Source organism: Camelus ferus, chromosome 12 (genome assembly GCF_009834535.1).
Source record: "Camelus ferus isolate YT-003-E chromosome 12, BCGSAC_Cfer_1.0, whole genome shotgun sequence".
NCBI classification, from domain to species: Eukaryota; Metazoa; Chordata; class Mammalia; order Artiodactyla; family Camelidae; genus Camelus; species Camelus ferus.
Genome location: NC_045707.1, coordinates 32,010,664 through 32,032,693, shown reverse-complemented (window position 1 = coordinate 32,032,693; position 22,030 = coordinate 32,010,664). Strand labels below are relative to the sequence as shown.

Genomic DNA, 22,030 nt, shown 5'->3' with positions numbered 1-22,030 from the left:
TTTACCTATTACATTGGCAAAGAAACAAACAGTATTTTAAGCTTGTCTTCTACTCTTACACTTTGCTGGCAGCAGTGTACATTTGTACAATCTTTCTGGAAAACAGACTGGCAACATTTATCATGAAACTTAGAGATGCTTATACCCCTTGACCCAGTTATTTCCCTTTTTGGAGTCAATGCTAAATCAATGATCCAAAATGCAGACTGATTATGTACAGAACTGCTCACTGCAACAGAACATTCAATTGAAAATACTTGTAAACAGGCTCACTCAATGATATGAAAATGATTCCATAAATTATGGTATGTTCATATGCTAGAATATTATGCAGCCATTAAAAAACCATATTTACTGAGGCTTGTAATGTGAACTGATATGAGAGAGAAAACCTGACAAGGACACACAATTATATGCAGAATATAAATTCAAATCTGGTAAAAATAAGCATAGTGTAAGGATTAGAAGACAATATACTGAAATGCCACTGTGGATTATTTCTGTCTGGGAGACTGAGGCATGGGTTGGTGATTTGTAGAAGTCCAGTAACTGAGTTTGAATTAGGATCAGATAATACATTCTGTCTTATTTAAAAATGTTCCCTGTTCTCCTAATGCATCTGCTAATATTCTGTTACTAATGCAACCATCGTCTTTGGTTCAGACCATACCTTCTATTACAAGTCCTGGCCACGTTGCCTTTCTTTTCTTTCTTTTCTTTCCTTTCTTTCCTTCTTCCTTCCTTTCTATTTCTTTCTTTCTCTCTCTCTCTCTCTCTTTCTTTCTTTTTCTTTCATGCAGTCCATCCATCAAGGGCTTAGCACCCCAAATCTCATTTTCAAATTAGTTAATATCACATCATTGTATAATTTTGAGTGTGCCACCAGACTATTAATGACACTTCCCTCTCCCCTAGCTTACAGAGATGATCGTTCACTTTCATTTAGAGGGGCACCATTTTTACACAAGAGATTCCCTGGATATGTCAGAGACAAGAGATCAGTACAATGAATCATCACTGAGAGGGTAATTTGTCAACAGTCCTCCCCTCAGCAGCACACCCAAGCAGCTAAAAGAAAGCCAGTTGCCCCCAGGAATACATGTGATAGGGAGCTAATGGGTATGAAGAGTGTACCCACTAGTTGTCGAATTGGATTGCAAATATCCCAGAGCTGGACACCACCTGCATCATGCCTTAACTTTCAAGATGTTAATGGTGAATAAGCAATGTTGTCTTAGGGCTCCAGGAGGACCAGTCTCTCTCTCCCTTAAACACACACAGAGTTTTGATATCCAACCCAGTCCCAGCTCTCCAGCCACTCTTGCTAAGGACAAACCTTGATGGAATCACCGTTTTTCACTGTAGGAGGCATGTTTTCGCTCTTCTCTGTAGGTAAAAGGCTACTACAGAATGGTGAACCTCACCGTGAGTGTTTCCCAAAGGAATCTTAACCATATTTTCTAAAATCTAAAAGGGGATACGTGACCCATGGAATGGATTTTGCCGTAAGGTCTTCCAGGACCTTTTGGGCACTTTTGATCAAGTTGGGAGAATTTTCTGCTTGAGTCCCAACTACTCAAGGTAGAAGGCAGAAAACTGCCTTTCCCTGCCTTCCTAATACTCTTACAGAGCGCTGGCATGTAAGCGGTAGGACCTGACAACCAAACTCACATGGGACTCCAATTCAGGAGTGAGGGATACAGGCACATGCGGAGAGGGTTGTGGCAGGCTGAGGCTGGTGGATTTGAGGGCAATGGGGAGGGAGATGCAGGACTATGGGGGCTTTCCTGGAACAATCTTACAGTCTGATCTAGGCATTGGTTCCTGGTGGGGCAGCCTCTAAATCCAACTCTCTGGTCCTAAAATGATACCTGTCTGCTTTCAGATAGGCCTTCCAGTCAGTGGCTTAGTTCAGAGTCATTCCATCATGTTTAGCGAAAACATTTCCTTTAATAGGTGGGTCTTTTCTTTCTTTCATTAATTCATCCCTATTTAAAGATTTTTGCATACAATACCCAAAGTTTAATCAGGAAATACTAAAATATAACTAAGCACATTCATACAGAATTCTGTACAGCCATGCATACAAATACCCACAGTTCAACTGGGGAATACTAAAATATAACACCAAGCATATTCATATAGAATTCTAAACAGCCCTGAAAATGGAGGAAACTGCCGTTATATTTAGCAACAGAGACTCTTCCAAACAAATTTCAAGAAAACATGCCAGACACAAGATCTACATACCGTGAGTCCATTTATAGAAAGTTACAATGACAGGCAAAACCACACTGGTGTCATTCATGAGGATGTTGGTGAACTTTCGAGAGGCACAAGCCGAGCTTGCGGGAGGCTAATAATGTGGTATTTCTTGATCTGGGGAGGGGATTCATGAGTGTGTTACTGTGTGAAAGCCCTTACATGGATGATCTGTGTACTTTTCTGTGCTTTACACTTCAAGTTCTTCTCCTCAATTTATGTCTTTTTTTTTTTTTTAACATCGCATCAGTATTCAGTCTGGTACACTGCTGATATAATCTGCACACTGCTGGTGCAGTTTTATAGAACTATTTTATGTATTTAGTCCTTAAGAGTTAGCTTCTTTTTTAAGTTTGAAGAAAAAAATTTCCATACATGGGGGAATTCTAAACATAGTTTAGACCTAAGGACTACATTTCAGTTTATTCAAATGAAACCTAAAAATCAGTGTGACAAGGTTTACAATGCCAAGGACTCCTTCTCAAGGGAAAGAATGCAGCCTGGTGAGTATTTAGGAGAGCTGTGCTCTCAGCCTCTTCTTTAAGACTCTCCCAATCCTGTTTTGAGATTTGCAAATGTTAGCCACTATATATAAAAATAGATTAAAAAAAAAAACAAATTTCTTCTGTACAGCACAGGGAACTATATTCAATATCTTGTAATAACCTTTAATGAAAAAGAGTATGAAAACAAATACACATGTATATGCATGACAGGGACATTATGCTGAACACCAGAAATTGACACACTGTAACTGATTGTACTTCAGTTAAAAAAAAAGAAAAAAAGACTCTCCCAACCCCTTCCCTCTCATTACAGAAGGATCTTTAAACTATGCCTCTGAGAAACTCTGGCTTCGTGAACAAGGCCCTGTGCATGAGGCCTCATTTTCCACTTCACAAAAACGAAAGTGAGATAAAAACATGTTTTAAAGAACGGTAGTTTCACACGATTTAACTGCAGCTCAGCTCTCTGGGGGGGAGAACAGTAATTAGGAAAAGAAAGGAAACGAATGAAAACACAGCAGAGAATCAGACCAAATGGGAAGCAGACAAAGGCAGCCAGAACTATCTCATTTATTATAAAGATACACCGAGAAGAACAGACCTGACTGGATACTGAAGCCTGGAATGGTACATGCCAAAATGTACAGTACTATACAGAAAAGTGCATTGTCACAACAGATTAACAAAACATTTTTTTTCCCTTCCAGAACTAGAAAAGCATCCCCCTTTTCTCTCACCTCAGAGACGAGGGGCTGTCACGGTAAGAGGCAGTACAGAGCGGAGGCGAACGCGATGGCCGGCAGCAGCACGTGAGCTGGGGTGGCGGCGGGAGGGGCGGGGAGGGGTGGGACCGGAGGAGGGAAAGGCACAGCCACGGCTACGAGGAAAACGAGAAGCCTGATGACCGACTGGGACGCAAGACAGGGCGATACTGAGCACCGAGGCACAGAAAGGTGGGGATGGCGAAATAGCTGGGAGAGAGTGGGGGTAGTTTCGAAACACTCAAGTGGGCGCTGGAATCGGGAGGGGTGGGGGGTGGAGGGGAGGAGGGGGTGGAGGGGAGGAGGTGGGCGGGGCAACAGTAAAGAGCAAGGCTACAACTCCTCTAAAATAGAAAGGCACTTTCACATGTACATACTACAGATGTACATTGACACGATTAGGCAACAGTCACAAGCAGGAAGCCACCAGTACTGCAACTGATTAAACCGACAGGAAAGGACAATACTGATATAATTACGCCGGCAGGAGTTACCCTTCAGTCTGTAGGTAAATAGCAGTCTCTCCTTGTTACACAGCCACTTACTATACTTTAAACATCTATAATAACCATCACACTACACACTGAACTTGGATGAATGCTCTAAGGGGGGCATTCACAAATGCACGGCTTATATATTTTCTTTTACTAAACAGTTTCTAAGATAAGCATCATAGAACCCAGTACAATTATTTAAACATACAAAAACTCCCTACATAATTTAAAGATACAGGTACCCATTTTGATTATACCAGGTAGATTTTTTTTTTTTTAAAGAAAGTACACTAGGGTGGGCAAGTGAAAGCTCAATTTCCAGTTTGCTTTACTGATTTGACAAAGCTGTGCCAGTCACCCTGGTCCACGCCAGACACCCCAGCCTAGCTGGAGTTTGGGTTTTAGCTCAGGGGCTAGTCTGGAGCAGGGAGCTCTACTCTGCTCGTAGGAAGAGATTTCACTGCTCAGCTGCCCACGCTCAGGGCCTCTGTGGTGGGTAACTCATAGTTAAGACTCAGTCCCAAGAGCATTTCCTGCATTCGTGGCCTCTTGCTACCGTGGTTGGGAATAAATGTCATCCCAAATCTAAAGTCTTCCAAACCCCTCAACAGACCCATAGGCTCTTTGACTTTGGACTTAAGAGGCCGTAATTACCAAATTAAAATTTCTTCTGTTGGTAGACTCCAGAGGTGATGCTTCATTCCCAAATGTTAAGGAGACCACTACATCCCCTCTTTTTTTTCTTTTTCTTAAATAATTAGAAATCCATTTTGGGGATGGCAAAAGTACAAAGACAGAAAACTCAATCTGACCCTTGGCGCTCTACATCCGTTGGTAATTGTTCATGCTCACTGCAGTAGCTTAAGTGTCACTCTGCTGTACGTTATTCTATGGATTGCTCAAGGGACACCCAAGTCAGATCACATTGTGCGAAAACGTGTGAAACTGTTGAACTCTACTGCATTTATGCCGAACTTGAACATGGAGTGTTACAAAGGGCCATTCAACAGATTGAAATCATTTACAGAACACTCATCGGAAAACGTGTTTAAGAACTGTTCACTCTATCTTGACAATCCACTCCAAACATCCCCTCCCCAAAACCCAAAGGCCAGTTTGGTAAATCTCCTTCAGTGAGTTCTATGGATGGGACATAAACATTCAGTAATTTCAGCTGGGAATACATATTCTTGTGTAAATGGAGTCAGGTCATCTTTGTAGAACCATCATTTACCCATCATCAAAATGACCCTCTTCCCAAACTGCACATGAGGACCGATGAGACCCTTGAGACTGAGGCATAACGTCTCAGGGACTGACTTTTCTTTCTTCTCTCCCCATTCTTTGTGCCTTCCCACCTCCCCACTGTGTGCGACACCTGTGGCTATAAAGAGGGCCACAAACAGGTGAACCCTCTCCGCTGCTGAAACTTTTATGGAACTTACTGAGTGTTATTTGGATTCTTTGTGAAGTGGCCACCTTGTCTCATCCCTGGAATCTGAGGACTTTGACTAAACAAAGTAAGGGTAAGTGAGTCCTTATTGAATCCTTATTCACTCTGAGGTCACATCCTTCCCTGGGAAAGCGGGGCGGGGGGGAGCCTGAGGGTGACAACAGAATTAGAGAGAGAAAAAACAGACAGGTAAAGTAAGCGAGTGATGGGAGAGTGTTAGGAGCTGTTTCCTGGAAGAAGGCACGGCCTCTGAGGCTCTGAGGTCTAGAGTGGCGTGTTCTCTGCCATCTAAGGCAGCAGAGTCCTGATTTGGTAGGTGGAAAGGCATACCTCATTCCATCACAGGTGTGAACACCAAAGAGAGGAGACACTGGGGAGGATTACCAGGGAGAAGTCTGAGGAAATGAGCTTGTGGGAGTAAGATCTGAAAAGCTGGAGTTAAAGCTCGTAAAAGAACCCTTCAAAACTTAAAAAATCCAAAACACGTCTGCCCTTTTGATGCCCTCGGTTACCATCTTACTTTTCCATCATCTAAGGAGGTGGTCTTTAAGAATCCTTTTTATTATAGGAGTGTGGGTATAGCTTAGTGGTAGAGCACATGCTTAGCATGCATGAGGTCCTGGGTGCAATCCCCAGTCCCTCCATTACGGGGGGAAAAATCCTCTTTAATTTCTAAAAGATACAAAGTTTTCTCTCCCCAATTACTTCCACCTTTTTCTCTGTCTTTCCTCATCTAATAACAGAGAATTAGTGACCAAAGTTGAATCCAGAAAGAACTGGGAGATTATTTAGGAAAGTTTAAATTTCCTAGAAAATTGGGAAGATTGTTTAAAAAGGTTCATGCTACTCAGAGCTCAGTCCTGGCTGGGTTTCATGGTGTCCAAAGGTGCCAAAGGACCACTAAAGCTCAAGACACGGTGGGGGATGGTACAAGATGCTGAACTGGGCCTCTTTTTCAAAATGGGCAAAAAAGATGGTTGTGAAAATTCAGAGGTTTACAATTCCTGGAAATACCTGAAAAATTGTTTTTCACTACTTAATCCATTTGTGAAATTAGGCTGCAGGCAAGCAACCAACGGTTTGACTTTGAAAGGTAACAATATCTCATTAATGTGATCTCTTTCTGCATTAGAATGATTAGACTGGCAAACTGAGGTAGAGATCCGAGTAACGATCTTGACTTTAGTACAGATCTTCATTTTTCCCTCACTGAGGCCTTCCCCAGTGGGCTGATGAGTCAAAGTCCCTACTGTAACTCTTAGGTGGGCATGCAATTGGCTGCTAGTTTGAACCCAAACCTAGAAAGAAATCAAAGTGGTCCAGAGGGGTTAGTTCTGGCCACCCATTTTTCGGGCAGGGGGGTACTTTTCATCAGTAAGTTCAATGACAGAGTAGATGAAATGCTCATACGTTTACAGATGATATAAGCTGCTCCTGGTAGGAGAGTGGTGATTTGTACTGTAGTAAAAAATAACTGAATTCAAAGCAACCCTTTTTAAGATAGAGGGAAAATACAGCATAAATAAGGACTAAAGAAAAATCATCTATGGGTTAGGATGTCAGAGAGAGGGTCCCGTCATGGAGTTGAGCTGACTGTGTGAGTTATGTAGAGACCACATGGGACAAACAAGAAAGCCATGGTTCCAGGGTGCAAAATTGGGAGGAAATCATCCTGGAACCATAGGTAATCCTCCCACCTTGGCCGGTATGGCTCTTAACTCCAGTACCAGGGCCAGTTCTAGGTTGGCTCAAAGAGACAAGTTGGGGGGGGGGATTCAATTTAGGATCATCAGCCTCTGTAGCATGTTTAAAGGAAGCCAGGTCACTGAGTCGGGAAAGAGAAGGCTGGGCAGACCAAGGACTTGTGCGCGGCGTGCTTTCTCCCCTTCCACCGAGGAGGACACAGGGCTTCAGGGGAGCTAGAAGTGTTTTCTAGGCAACAACAGATCTCTGAAGGAGTTTATGGAGTCGTGTAACCAGAAAGTCTTTAAAATTCGACTGTTCTAGTCCTCCGTGAATGCAGGGGATGGACTTGGAAATCCTTGAGGGCCTGATCAGGCTCGTGGAAAGAGTCACAGCAGTAGCTCTGAAGGGCTGTCTCCCTCTCCTTTCCCAGGTTCCGTTCAAGCAGTACCTGCAGAGTCCACCCCCTTCCGCTGAGACTTTAACCCGGACCCAGGCAAAAGACTTATGAAAGAGGCAGTCATCCTACTCATTTAGGTGGTGAGCTGACAGTCCCCCTGGGGATATTAACCATGACAACAGCAAGTCTTTAGCAAGAGCCAGCCCTTGCCCTACTGGGTAGAATCAGAGGTGCTGTCAGTCGCCAAACAGTGCCACTGTCACCTTTCAGCATCACCTCAAGTGCACAGACCAACACTGGTTACACTCCAAGGCCCAGAACTCAGGTTCTCATGCCTTCGGATCGAGATGTTTTTGACTCACCCGGGCTACACTAAGCCTGAAGCAGCTGTGCAGTGTGCAGGGCAGGACGGTGTTGCCTTCATTACAAATGGTGCAGCATTGGATTTTCAAGTAAGTCTTAAGTGTTTCTATTGTCTTTAAAATGACATAAGATATGTCCAGTTATTTAAAAAAAAGGAAATTACAAAATACAAATGCCCGTGTTAATTTAGCTAGTCTCAGACATTACATTCAAGAACATAGAAAAGCCAAAAGATCTCCAGTTATAAGCACACGACTAAGGAAAGTTATGGATCGCTGACTTTTGTCACCAATCCATGTTCTTTTTTCAATCACCTCCCTGTATGACCTCGCTCAGTTGGTTTTTACATTGTGCAAGACTTGTCTGTTGGCCCCTGGGACGGTGGGGCAGGTCCTATGGTAGGGTTTGTTTTTGGAAGAACAGCAGGTTTTGGCCGAAGGGCTGGGGGCTTCAGCTGCACACCCATTCTGGGCGCCACCATAGGCTTGAAAGTACTCATTGTGTCACTGGAGGAGCTAGTGCTACGTCGAATCTGGGGCTCAGAGCTCCTGAGGGCGACATTGTGCAAAGGGCTGAGAGATTCTGTGGAAGTGGCTGGGGTGGGAGAGTTTTTCACTTGCTCTAAGGTATCCAGCACCACATCGGGGGCATGCTTTGCCGTACTCTGTCTCTCCAGTTCTCGGAGTTCATTCAAAGCAGTATTCATCGTCTCTTCAATATCCTGTTGAAAAATAACCAGAAATGACAGTTGGTAACTAGACTTATTGTGATCATTTTGAAATGCACAGAAATATTGAATCCCCCTCACTATGTTGTGTAACAGAAGTTAACAGTGCTGTGGGTCATTTATACTTCAAAAATAAACTGAGAGAGAGATCAGATTTGTGGTTCTCAGAGGTAGAGGTTGGGGGACAATGGCAGCTGGATGAAGGTAGTTGAAAGGTACAACTTTCAACCATAAGATAAATAAGTACTAGGGATGTAATGTACATTGTGATAAATGTAATGAACACTTAAGCCTTCCCCTGATGCTTCTGTCCAGTGGATCTCAATGCAAGTGGTACTGCCCCATTGAGGGCATTTCTGTTACATGGTGTGTGTGTGTATTTTTAAATATCAAAATAACCTGGTAGCATTATTGGCATTTGGTGAGCCGGGGCCAGGGATACTGGATATCTTGCAAGTAAGTGTCCTGGGTAATTTGCATGCAGTGAATTGTCCCACATCTCGTCCAACTTTTGAATGTCCTCCAAACATTTATAACAATCTGAGTCTAGAATATAAATTTTTTTTTACTTAAATTTTATTGAGTTATAGTCAGTTTGTAATGTTCTGTCAATTTCTGGTGTACAGCACAATTTTTCAGTCATACATGAATATACAGATTCATTTTCATATTCTTTTTCACCGTGAGCTACTACAAGATCTTGTATATATTTCCCTGTGCTATACAGTATAAACTTGTTTATCTATTTTATATATACCTGTCAGTATCTACAAATCTCAAACTCCCAGTCTGTCCCTTCCTGCCCTCCTCCCCACTGGCATCCACAAGTTTCGATTCTACATCTGTGAATCTGTTTCTGTTTTATATTTATGTTCATTTGTCGTCATCTTCTTTTTTAGATTCCACATATAAGTGGGTATCATATGGTATTTCTCTTTCTGGCTTACCTCACTTAGAATGACATTCTCCAGGGACATCCATGTTGCCGCAAATGGCATTATGTTGTCATTTTTATAGCTGAATAGTATAAATATACCACAACTTCTTTATCCAGTCATCTGTCAATGGACATTTAGGTTGTTTCCATGTCTTGGTTATTGTAAACAGTGCTGCTATGAACATTGGGGTGCTGGTGTCTTTTTGAAGTAGGGTTCCTTCTGGATATATGCCCAGGAGTGGGATTCCTGGGTCATATGGTAAGTCTATTTTCAGTCTTTTGACGAATCTCCCTACTGTTTTTCCCCAGTGGCTGCACCAAACTGCATTCCCACCAACAGTGTAGGAGGGTTCCCTTTTCTCCACACCCTCTCCAACATTTATCATTTGTGGACTTTTGAATGATGGCCATTCTGACTGGTGTGAGGTGATACCTCATTGTAGTTTTGATTTGCATTTCTCTGATAATTAGTGATATTGAGAATTTTTTCACGTGCCTATTGGTCATTCGTATGTCTTCAATGGAGAATTGCTTGTTTAGGTCTTCTGCCCATTTTTGGATTGGGTTGTTTGTTTTTTTCCTATTAAGTAGTATAAGCTGTTCATATATTATGGAGATCAAGCCTTTGCCAGTTTCATCTTTGGCAGATATTTATTTTCTCCCATTCCGTAGGTCGTCGTTTTGTTTTGCTTATGGTTTCCTTTGCTGTGCAGAAGCTTGTAAGTTTAATTAGGCCCCATTTGTTTATATATTTAAATTAAAACATAAAAATTTTTTTCATAGTTTCATTCCTAGAAAACTTAATACTATCATATAAGTGATACTCTGTTTTGATTAGAACTGTATGACCACGGGTGGTCCAGCATTTTAGAAAAATCCTATCACTAATGGGAACACCATTATGGAAATTAAGTTGAGACTAATTAACTTAATACTCTTACATCAATGTTCATTTTTAACTGCATTTGTGGTAAGTCTGCATATAGGTCAAAGCACCTCACTACTTCATCTTCTAGTATAGTTAAGTATTAACTGAAATACATTTGTTTTAATAATACTTCATTTTTCCTATATATTTAGGGCTTTACATACAAAAATACATAAACAAGGACCTACCGTATAGCACAGGGAACTATATTCAATTTCTTATAATAACCTATAATGGAAATCAATCTGAAAAAGAATATGTATCTGTATGTATAACTGAACTGCTTTGTTGTACACCTGAAACTAACATTATAAATCAAGTACACTTCAATAAAAAATAAAATTAACCCCCCTCCTAAAAAATGTATTTAGGGCTTGCTATGTTTTTTTTTTTTAATTAGGTACATCATCTATCAACTTATTTCAGAAAATAAAGGGGGAATTACAAAATATTTGTTTCAAGAAGGCGAACTGTGCACCATCAACAGATGAATGGGTAAGTGAAATGTGCTCTATACATGTAGTGATGATTAGGCCTTAAGGAAGAAATCCTGCCACATGCTACAACACGCATGAATCTTGAAGGCAGTACGTTTAAATAAAATAAGCCAGTCACAAAAAGACAAATACTGCATGATTCCACTAAGATGAGGCAGTCACATTCATAGAAGCAAAAAGGAGAATGGTGGCGGCCAGGGCCTAGGGGAAAGGGGAAAAAGAGACTTGTCCTTAAATGGGTACAGAGTTTCAGTCTGGCAGGCAGAAAAAGTTCTAGAGATCTGTTTCAAAACACTGTGAATACCCTTTACTGATCTGTGCGCTTATTACTGATTTTTTTTTGACATCCCCCCGCCAGCGCACTCTAACGTAAATACTTTTCCACCTGCTCATTATAAGCAGGGATGTTATAGATTTCTCAAATCATTAAATTCAGTTATAGTCAAATATCACTGGTCTTAAATAGGCCTCAAAGGACCCTGCAAAGCTCTTTAGAAAAAAGCCAAAGAGGTCAAAAGTCTTTTTGATTTTTGCTGATAATCTGTTGTACATTTAAAATTGGTTTGATTTTTTAAAAAAACATATCACACAATCTAATTTGCTATCCAAAATTCATTTTTGTTAAGACACTGAAAATAGCTTGGAAATCTGTCATATCAATGCAGATTTCCTTGAGTGCTTTTTATTAAAAATAATCCATCTTTAATACTTCCCCCTGTTGGTCTCGTTAATTTCTCATTCACTTTGTTTTTTGATCTATTTAGTTTTTAAGCTTCAGTGAGAGCTGATACTTCAGCTTACTCAAATGGCAAACCCTGAATCTAGTCACCTCATTTTTCACTAGCCATACACATTTCCTTTTCTCTCTCTTTTTTTTAATTGATGTATAGTTGATTTACAATACTGTGTTAGTTTCAGGTGTATAGCATAGTGATTCGGTTATGTTTTTTTTTTTCTGTTGTACATACATTTTCTGAGGGCCTGTGCTGCAAAAAGAACCAGAGGGGAAGAAATGGTAGAACAATGGGAAAATCCATTAATACTGGTTTACTTTTTACTTTGACAATTTTGATCTTTAGAAAAAACTACAAAGCCCTTCTCTGTAGTCACTGTTGGGAAGTGGACACACATGCCTTTAGGAGGAACGGAGGAGCCAGACCTGCTGTTCTTCAAACAGCTCATCATTATTGCTCACTTCTTTTATTTTTTATTGACTATTCCATCATTTCCTAAGTTGAAAGTGTCACTTTGATCATATACTAAAAATGTTGTTTCAGGGCTCTCCATTCTATTCTATCAACGTGTCTGTTTTACTGGCTCTAGCACGCAGTTAGGATCTGGAAGGACCAGTCCTTCTTCTTTCTTCTTCTTTTTCAGAATTTTCTTGGCCATTCAACAATGATGGGTTTGATTGTCCTAGGTCCTACATTTCTGCCATGTCCCTGTTTAAATTACGATGAATCTAATATACTTGGGCCCCTTCGGTAACAAACGGCCTTAAAGAATGGGCTAGTTTCTATTTTCTTTGGTTGATTCTATACAAAAGCCTTGGCTCTAGAAAGTAACTTCTGTACACCTCCTCCATCATACCTTGGTTCTTAGCATGCAACAGCCTGTTCAAAGCAGCCTACCTGAGCGATTGTCTCTGGGTCCAGTGGCTTGTGGTCATTGAAGCCTGTGTATTGCCCTGATGATGTGGATCTTCTAATAGGAGGGCTGTCGATCTTCTTGAGGGAGTCGTGGCGGCTGATGTTGGTCAGGCTGCCGTGGCCCGGCCGCCGCCGCCTCTCAGGACTGTCACTGTTGAGGCCACGGTTCTGCAGCAGGCCCCGGGGGTGACTGCCCAGGCTTGGGGACCCCAGGTCAATTGCGGAGTTGGAAAGAGCATGTGGGGGGTGGAGGGGGCAATGGCCATCACTGGTCCTGCCAGGACGCCTCACTGGAGGGGGTGGCTCCCCTCTTTTTCTTTGTCTAGACAGAGAGAACAGGAGAGGTTATCACACTGGCTCATACTGCAAGGCTGTGGATACCTCCTCAGAGGCCCTGGGGAAGTGAAGGTTCAGGAGCCTGGTGGCCAGACTCCACCTACCTGGCTAAATAGCCATCAGGATGGCGGTCTGTTGGGGAGTTCATGTCCTTGGACGAAGACTTGTCTTCAGTGACTGGCCCACTGCTGGCCTCGCTGTCGGCTTTCTGGCTCAGAGTGTCAGAAAATGTATCATCCCTGAAAAACGAGAATCAAGAGTGAGGGTCTCCTGCTAGATGAATGGAGACAAAAGAGTAAGTGATGGCATGTACCTATGTAAGTCCTTCTCTTACTAAGGTAACTTTTCTTTTTACTGTAAAAAGAATTTCATTGCAGGTAAGTTGGAAAATTCACATACACAAAAAAGCAAAATAAAAACCACTTGTAGATACGTATCCCAAGCAGAGGAGAAACACACAGAAGGGGATATTTTCTAAAATTCTAACAGTAGTTATATTACAAGGATGTGCACACTCTGTATAGTATTCATACTATAGGTATTTATATGTTCATATGTATATGACTGCCATGTCTGCAGATACACACACATAATGTTTCTTAGCTTCTGAGACACACATTTTAACATTTAAAAAGTTAGGCTGAATCATTTCAGTGACTGTATACTTCTCTTTTATTTATTTTTTATTTTTAATGTAGGCGGTGGGGATTGAACCTAGGACCTCATGCATGCTACGCATGCACTCTACCACTGAGCTATACCCTCCTCCGCCACTGTATGCATTTTATGTGGTATTTTTGTCTTTTCCTTGAATAGCTGTTTGTAAATTGGTGCTGCATTGTAAAGTGCTCTAGTCACAAAATTAAGGTTATCCTGAGCATGTTATTTTGTAACTTGTTTCCTTCACTTAATATTGTGACCCAACGGGAAGATATCTCTTTCAATATTTTTGAAAGTAGAGCTTTCTCATTAGTAAAATTAAAAAAAAAAAAAAAAGAAGCCTGGAGATGATTCTCTTTAGGCTTGGAGTCAGAATCCTCTCTCTTGGGAATCTGGAATTGAAACAGCAGGCAGACACAGAGAAGAGCTGGCTCTGGAATGAGCAGTGCCACTCTAGCTCCTAAAGCCATTCTCTGCACAGGGTTGTTTTTCTAAGAACCTGAAAGCTTCAGAAGGCGCCCCTCCATAGTCCTTGCTCCAAACCTGCTGGCAGAGTTTGGGAAATGAAACCCTGCTGGTCCTGAAGGAGTGTTAGCAAAGACCCATTAGCAAGCAGAACTGTGTGCCCAGCTCAGAAGTTTTAGCCCTGTAATCTCATCTGCTCTTTTCTCATGAGACCAAGGTCAATTTAAGAACAGCAGCGGGAGCCTTCTCTTGGGAGCACTCAGGCGTCAGGGGGGTGGGGGGCGGTGGTTACTGGGACTACTCACATGTCCTGCACCACTATGTACTGGTGGGGCACGAGCCCATCGACCCCGTTGTGCCTGCCTTCCCACCAGTCCTCGGAGGCGCGGTGGTACAGCAGCAGGGAGGCACCCTTCTTGAAGGACAGCTCTCTGGCAGACCGCCCCACGTAGTCAAATCTGGCTATTGCTTCTATGGGTTCACATTCTACAAAGAACACACCAGAAAACGGTTTAGGACAGGGACGTCAGGAAGGCATGGTATGCTAGCTGAAAGGTCTGTATGAGGCTGTAGAAGTAAACAAGGCCATTTTAATATCCAGACCAAACAAGGTAATAAGTAAATCATCAAGACAATGAACAAATGAGGCTGTTAAAAGAGATTACAGAAAAGCATTCTCTTGCTGTCACCAGTTTCTCAAGGCAAAAAACTCCTCTGATCATTAGATCTTAATTTCCACACCCTCTTCCTAGAGATCTAGACAGCCTAATAAAAAATATTTAAAACTTTGCAATATGATATATATAATCTCTCCTTGGGCTGTAATATCCTCCACAATAGCTCCAGTATTATTCTGACATTAATGGAGCTCCCCTGCAACGTGTTAATACCATTTACAACATGGAAGAACCGCTATCCCAGAACACTAAGAAGTTGAAGCTTTAGTTGCATACTTTTTAAAAAATCAAGTTTACAAAAACCACCACCACGTTAAATACTATTTGAATGCATTTAATTTCCTTATGTATTTTTTGGATACTTTCAAATCTTGAAACTAGCACCAACAGTCATGACAACTGTTATTTTTTTCTGGCTTTAGAAGCAAATTCTGGATATTACCTACTCAAAAGACCAGATTCAAAAACGATGTCTTCTGGAGATCAAAAGATAATCAAAGGAGTAATGGTGAGTGAAAAAGAAAAAAAACAAAAAACAACAACCTCAAAAATCACATATTGCATGGTTCCATTCATAGGGCATGCTTGAAATGACATAACAACTGAGATGGAAAATGGATTAGTGGTTGCCAGAGGTCAGGGTGGGGGAGGAAGGAAATGGCTATGGCTGTAAATAGGGTACCCTGAAGCATCCTTGTGATACAAGCGTTCTTGCGCTTGACCATGGTTGTGGTCACACAAACTTAGACGTGCGATAAAACCGTACAGAACTAAGTAAACACACACACAAAGGAATGTACGTAAAACTGGTGAAATGTGAATATGGTGGATGGAGCGGATCAATGCCAATTTCCTAGCTGTGACATTTTACTACACTTCTGTAAGATGTTACCATGGCGGGGAACTGGAAGAAGGGTGTACCAGATCTCTCTGTAGCATTTCTTACAACTGCATGTAAATAAAAAGTTGAAAAAAGGTATCAAACTCTGGGCCAAGAATTGGAACTTCAGCTCTCTTCTAATTCTGACCACAAATACTGAAGTCAGGTAAGAGGACAAACTAATCAGAGCAACTCCATGAGTTGCTTTTTGTGATTCAGTTTATTACAAAAAGCCCTGAACTGGGGGCTTTCTGATCTTTCCTCCCCTCTTCCATCATCACCACCTTCCTCATCCCTGCTATCGACAGTAGGTGAGTAAACTTCTTCTCAATAATACACAGAACTAAAAAGGGTCAGTACAAGTGGTATATGCTTAAAGGAGTCTAGCTCTGCAGTGAGCAGTACCTCACTTGCTGAAAACGGAGCATGTGTTACTTTTCCAAATACTCTAGAATGTAACAGATTAAAACCTGCCTGTCAAATATGTTCTCAGGAGCTTACCTTCTATTTCCCTTAGTAACAAACTTTCCCATTTAAAAGAGTTTATTTCTTCCCAAAGTTTATTGCAGATCTTGAATATCTGTTGTACTTATATGGAATAACTGCGTTAAGAAATGCTTGGTTAGCCAGCTAAGCTGCTTTCTCACTTTATAATTTCAAACATTCTCTGCGACATGTAAGGCAAAAGCATAAAAATCAACAAACATGTTGAAAAAGATTAGGGTTTACCTTATATGAAGGGCCTGGGTGAATTTCAGTGATACATTTAAAATAAAGACCTCCCCCACCAAAAGCCCCATTTTTTTGCTGGTGGATCATGTTTAAGGTGAACAATATTTCTTATTGCAGAACCAAAACACTATAACTTGCATGGAGTAAACTTTTCAGCAAAGTAGGTGTAAAAATAATTTTAAATCAGTAGTTTAAGTCCTTTAACTGATGGTAACTTTTGGATTATACCTTAACACTCTGGTGTTCCCTCCTAAAATTGTATTTTCTTTATTTCTTCCCCCATGAGCAGACTTGTAGATATTTAATAAAGCTGCTATTTATACTGTTTTAATAGTCTCTTTTAATAAAAAGCTCTGACTGTATATAGTTTGTTGAAAACTTGCAGATAAAGAATAAATCCTGGTTGATCTGAGATGACAGATACCAAATTTTTTACCCGTTTCTCTCTGGGGGACAGAAATGAACATGTATGTTTTAGGGGACACAAACATCCACGGAGGAATGAAGTTATGCCAATTGATTAAAAAGAACTTCATGATATATAATTTGCAAATTCTTATGTAAACATGCCCATATACACTGTTTTACTGAGAAAAAAAGTGGAAAGATAACAGCATGACATAGTGTACAACCTATGTACATGTCAAAGGGAAAAGAAGAGAGAATTAATGTTCTTTAATGCCATTCAATCATCCACTGTCAATGCTGGCCAAGGGCAATTTAAGACTATTTAAAGATATGAACATATTATCATAATTTCATCATCATGTCCTCTATGCTTATTATCTCTTCTTTTTATTTTTTGAAATAACTAGTAACAGGATGATCAGACTCTGCTTATTTAATTCCAACATAAAGACGTTATGAAAGAATGACCAGGTGAATCAGAGGTACATTTTACTGGTAATCCTAACACATCAACTAGGAATTCTGAGCAGTTTCATTATTTTGACTCTTTCTACTCCCATGAGAGTCATTTCACAGTCGAGTGTCAATCAATAAGCTATTTACACACATCTGAGCCTAGCCATTGCAGAGCAAATCGATCTCAGGGCACCGCGACGTGCCATACGCCTCATACAGAGTCACATGGTCCTTTAAGGCCCTGCAGAGACTTTGCAGAATGCTACTTCTATCAGTAACAACAAGAGAACATGATCACTGCATTTTCCTTCACGGCTATTATAATTTTGTGCAAAGGGAAAGAAAATTTCAGCAGAGCTGACTTTCTGACTGTCTGATGCTATCAAGTCTTATATTTCCATTTCTTATAATTTTATACAAAGTGCTAGCACATCACACCGTCCCTTTGGGACTTTGCTGTCCCTGACACTTTCTCTCCTAGATCTGTTACCCAGTGCCCTCGCAGATGATGATTTTGTTCTGTGACAGCCTCTCTTTTGGAAACAAAAGCTACTCTCTCTAGTGATACCATGATAGAGAAAAGAAAATACAATACTTAAGTGATCAAAAAGATAATCAATACTCTAGTTAATTTAGTTACAGGACTTTAGAGTCTGGCTGTGGGCAAGGGTATCTGTCCTTTGTAGGCAAGGCTTTTCTTTCCAGCAAAATCAGGTGAACATGATCAAAATGTTATCTCAAACACAGCCCTCAGCAAAGATTCTCTTTTGTCATCAATAGGTAAGACCCACTGACAGATGGTCCAGTGATGAGACTGATGTTTGGGAAGAAAGGTTGGGGCTTTGTCTTGGGTTTTTCCTGCCACTGGGGAAAGCAAGGAAACACTCAGAGAAGCCATCAGTGAAAAAGGAATGAATCACAGAGAAACAAAGAAACTCAAGACAAAAGAACAGAGAGTGGCAGAGGTATAGGGCTCAGAGACTCTCCACAGCAACACCACAGAAACAGAAGCTCTCACTTTAAAGAATTTCTTCTAACTGGAATTCTGAAAATGGCAATTTATCTTCCTTTGAAAAACACAAACTTTCTTTTTTTTTCCAAAGCAGAGGGTGGACCCTAGACACCCTGATAACCCTCCTGCTGAAATCAACTAAAGCGCTGGATTTGAAAAAAAAAAAAAATCTTTCTAATCACATTAATAAGCTATCATGATGGTAAGGAATACTATCATGACAGGACTTCTAAAGACCAAAAACTCGGTGAATGGGAACCTAGCGAGTTCAACAGAACACGAGAAAATATAAGTCAGAGTTTGCCTGGAGGGCATTTCCCCCTGCCTAGTTAATATGGCTTTATTTTGCACAAAAGCCTAGGCCCACGGCCTGCTCAGTGTAGACAATCCAAGCCCCACCAAAGGATCACACTCCTTAAGTGTCACGGTGAACTTCTAGTTCTAGAAATCATCCTCCCTTCTCACCTTCCATACTTCTCCATAAACGTAACCACTTCAGCCCTCGACTTAGGGAAATGATCTTCCTCAAACCTTGGAACAAACCCTCTCAGAGAATCCCAACCACATTCCAGTCCTCAGGCAGGTTGGTGGTTTAAGTTCATACCACCTGAGTGGCCTGGAAAACCTCAGACTAAAAATCCAGTGTGGTCCCAAAGCTGGTTATGCCTCAGGCAGAAGTAAATGAAAACTCTCTCTGGAGGAACATACCTGCAACTGAGCCCAAAGGAATTCCATAAAGTTCTAAGAAATATGTAAAAAATGTATAAAACACACTGGAAATAAGACTCAAGAGCAAAAGCCAACAAAAATAAATTCAGGAAGACTGCAGCTATTAGAAGGATTAGACACATAATCTGAAACAATGGAAAGGAGTAATATTATGAGTAAAGAGCAAAAGACCATAAAAAACTGACCAAACAGATACGAGAGTTAACTGAACAGAACCTGTAGAAACAGAAATTAAAAATAAAAACTCAGTGGATGGGTTTAAAGCAAATTAGTCACAGCTAAAGAGAGAATAAAAGGATTATGCATACAGTTAAAGAGGTACTAAGAAAAAACTGCTGGCTTTATATGTTCATATTTAAAAAGTGTTTTAATGTTAAACATTAAACTTAAGTCAGAAAAAGAAAGAAAAATGACCTCTACAGAAAGAAGTATAAACATTTATTGGGAGACACTGAATAACTAGAAATATGTTTTGTGGATTAGAAGACTGAATATTATAAAAATATCAATAATTTCTGTATCAGTATATGTAGAACTGTGATCAAAACCTCAAAGGTTTTTAGGTTGTTTGTTTGAAGAACTTGAAAAACTGAGTTTTGCCAAATATTGCCAAGGTATTAAAATTAAGACAGTGGTGTAGACAGGCAAGTAGACCAGTGGAAAAATAATAGAGCCCAGAAACAGACTTATGCATAGAAGACACCTGATTGATCATAAAGGTGTGGAGCAGTAGAGAAAAGACAATTAATGCTGGGACAGGGGACAACTGTGCATCCACACGGAGACAGAAGGAACAGATCCCTACCTCACACCATACCGCCAGATAAATTCCTGGTAGAATTAAGACCTATGGGTGAAAAGAAAACCTGAAAGGATTTAGAAAAGAATATGGGAGAATTTCTTCATTACCTCATGGCACAGAAGGATTTCTTAAAAGGGACACAAAGTGAAACCACCATGAAGGAGAAGATTGGGAAATCCAACTCCTTTAAAATTAAGACCCCCTGTTTGGCAAAAGACATAACAAGCACATAAAAGACAAGCTACAGAGCAGAAAATATTTGCAAATCATGTACCTAAAGAAGACCTGATCCAGACCCACAAAGAATTCTTATAAATAAGAAAAAACCAAAGCCCAACCAAACTAAACTAAACCAAGCAAAAAGAGCCCAAAGAAACTAACAGTGGGCAAATAGGCCCTAAATGGGCAAAAGACTTGATAGGAATTTCACAAAATAAGACATCTAAACATACAAAAATCAGTGTATCTGCATTCACCATGCTTTTCACTTTCTGTAGTCTGACCTCCCAGGGTTAGCCATATTCCTAGGGACAGTAAACAGCTCACCTGCAATGTGCTTTTCACATACAAACCAACCAATCCAGAGCCCACGCCCCAATCACCTCCTCTCCGGCTCTCACCCTTTGGGCCACTACCCAGTTGCTTCGGGGCCAGGAACCAGACAACCAGAGACAGCCCCGGTGCCCCCAGAGGCCCTGAAATTATTCAAGCTTGGCCATCCTAACCCGCTTACCCTGCCTCGCCTGTTCCTTCCCATGGAAACCACAATCCACAATACAAGCTCCTGCCCAGCTGTTCCCTCTCCCTCTGCCTTCTGACTGACGCTGATGCTTCCCCCCGGCCCTCTGAAACCTGATGTGCCCCCTCCTCTAAGGAACTGAGAGCAACAAATTATCTTTTCAGTGGCAGCCATCTCCTGATCTGGTGGCCTTACCATACCCCAAATTTTCTATTAATACACTATATTTTAAACAACATCTTCATCAGTAATCAGAGAAATGCAAATTAAAATCATAACGAGATGCCATTACACACTGACGATACTGGCAAAGATGACAGTATTTGATAAAATCAAGGGTTGAATACACACAACTGAAACACAGCAGGCTGAGACACTGCTGGTGGGAGTGGGTATCATTACAACCATTGTCAAAAATAATTCAGTATGTAGTAAGGTTGAAGACATGCTTACTCCTAGGTGTATATACCCTAGAGAAACTCCTGTATACTTGCAATAGGATACATGTTCAAAATATTGATAGCTGCACTGTTTTTAATGGCAAAAAACAGAAAACACCTCACACATTCATCAATAATCAAATAAAGACAATGGAATATTATGCAGTGGTAAAATTAACTGCAACAACATGGTTGAATCTCAGGAACGTAATACGGCGTAGAAAAAATCATGGAAAATATATACAGTAGCAGAAAGTTCAAGAAAATAGAAAATGAAATAGTAAACCATTTAAATGCACAAACACAGAGTGGTTATCTCTCAGTGGGTAAAGAAGGCGGTAGGACCAGGGATGTGCAAAAGTAATGATGTCTTTTAAACTTGGTGGTGGTTCCATAGGTGTTCATTGTAATAATAGTCTTCATACTTTACACATACTTAGTAAATATTCTTTTGTATTCTCAATATAAGCAATTCTTTAAAAATGGTTATAAAGACCAGTCTGGTAACAGCATGAGCACAAGTACATACCGTCTTCACTGGTGTGGGGCTCTGTACCAGCATCCTGATCCACTTCCTCCAACGTACCGTGTTCACTGTATGGGCTGTCACTGGGGAGCAGAAACAGAAATTCATGTGAAGCCAAAGTGGAATGAATTTCTAAAATGAGTAATTGCTACTGCAAGGAAAATATAAGACTTTGTAATGGCATAAGAGTTACTGGAGAGCCTTTCAATGGAATGCCAGCACCTCCAAGGATTAGTCCTATGGGAGGTATGTCCCTTCATCTCTGACACATTGCAACTCTGTAAAGACAAAGTTAACTTGTAGGAAACTGATAGCATTGTAAGTAATTTTTATCCATAAAGATGAATATTTGTTAAGTTCTAGTGGAATACAATTACCGCCCTATGGATACACCAGTTTTTGCAAATTCATTTCAACATTCCTTACCGCACAAAAATGGATGGCTCTTCTATTTCTGCTCTGAATTGGTGTAGTATCTTTTTCATCTTGTCTTGACACATGTTCATTT

The 22,030-nt window shown here is 40.7% G+C and overlaps 2 protein-coding genes across 11 annotated transcripts in view; one reads left to right on the top strand and one right to left on the bottom strand.

The window, feature by feature from the left end:
* Window positions 1–2,485: 2,485 nt before the first annotated feature.
* SRGAP1 (SLIT-ROBO Rho GTPase activating protein 1) overlaps window positions 2,486–22,030 on the bottom strand; it is a 250,031-nt gene continuing 230,486 nt past the window's right edge. Inside the window, 5 exon segments of the mRNA XM_006192367.3 lie at window positions 2,486–8,643; window positions 12,643–12,982; window positions 13,101–13,235; window positions 14,427–14,607; window positions 21,526–21,605. Coding sequence (XP_006192429.1) covers window positions 8,266–8,643; window positions 12,643–12,982; window positions 13,101–13,235; window positions 14,427–14,607; window positions 21,526–21,605 — 1,114 coding nt within the window. The 3' untranslated portion in view covers window positions 2,486–8,265.
* The window catches only part of LOC106730627, a 56,345-nt gene continuing 39,731 nt past the window's right edge, over window positions 5,417–22,030 (top strand). For 7 of the 10 annotated variants that reach the window (XR_004324601.1, XR_004324602.1, XR_004324600.1 and 4 more), the window contains exons 1-5: window positions 5,417–5,549; window positions 7,593–8,011; window positions 10,915–11,009; window positions 12,987–13,291; window positions 15,221–15,306. Coding sequence is in view for 1 of the 10 variants with exons in the window: in XM_032493323.1 (XP_032349214.1) it covers window positions 13,278–13,291; window positions 15,221–15,306 (100 nt within the window). In the remaining 9 variants the exon portion in view is untranslated. Of the gene's footprint in view, window positions 5,550–7,592; window positions 8,012–10,914; window positions 11,010–12,986; window positions 13,292–15,220; window positions 15,307–18,054; window positions 21,533–22,030 lie in introns of those variants that run through there. The other 3 variants (XR_004324605.1, XR_001367079.2, XM_032493323.1) reach the window with 3 other exon arrangements.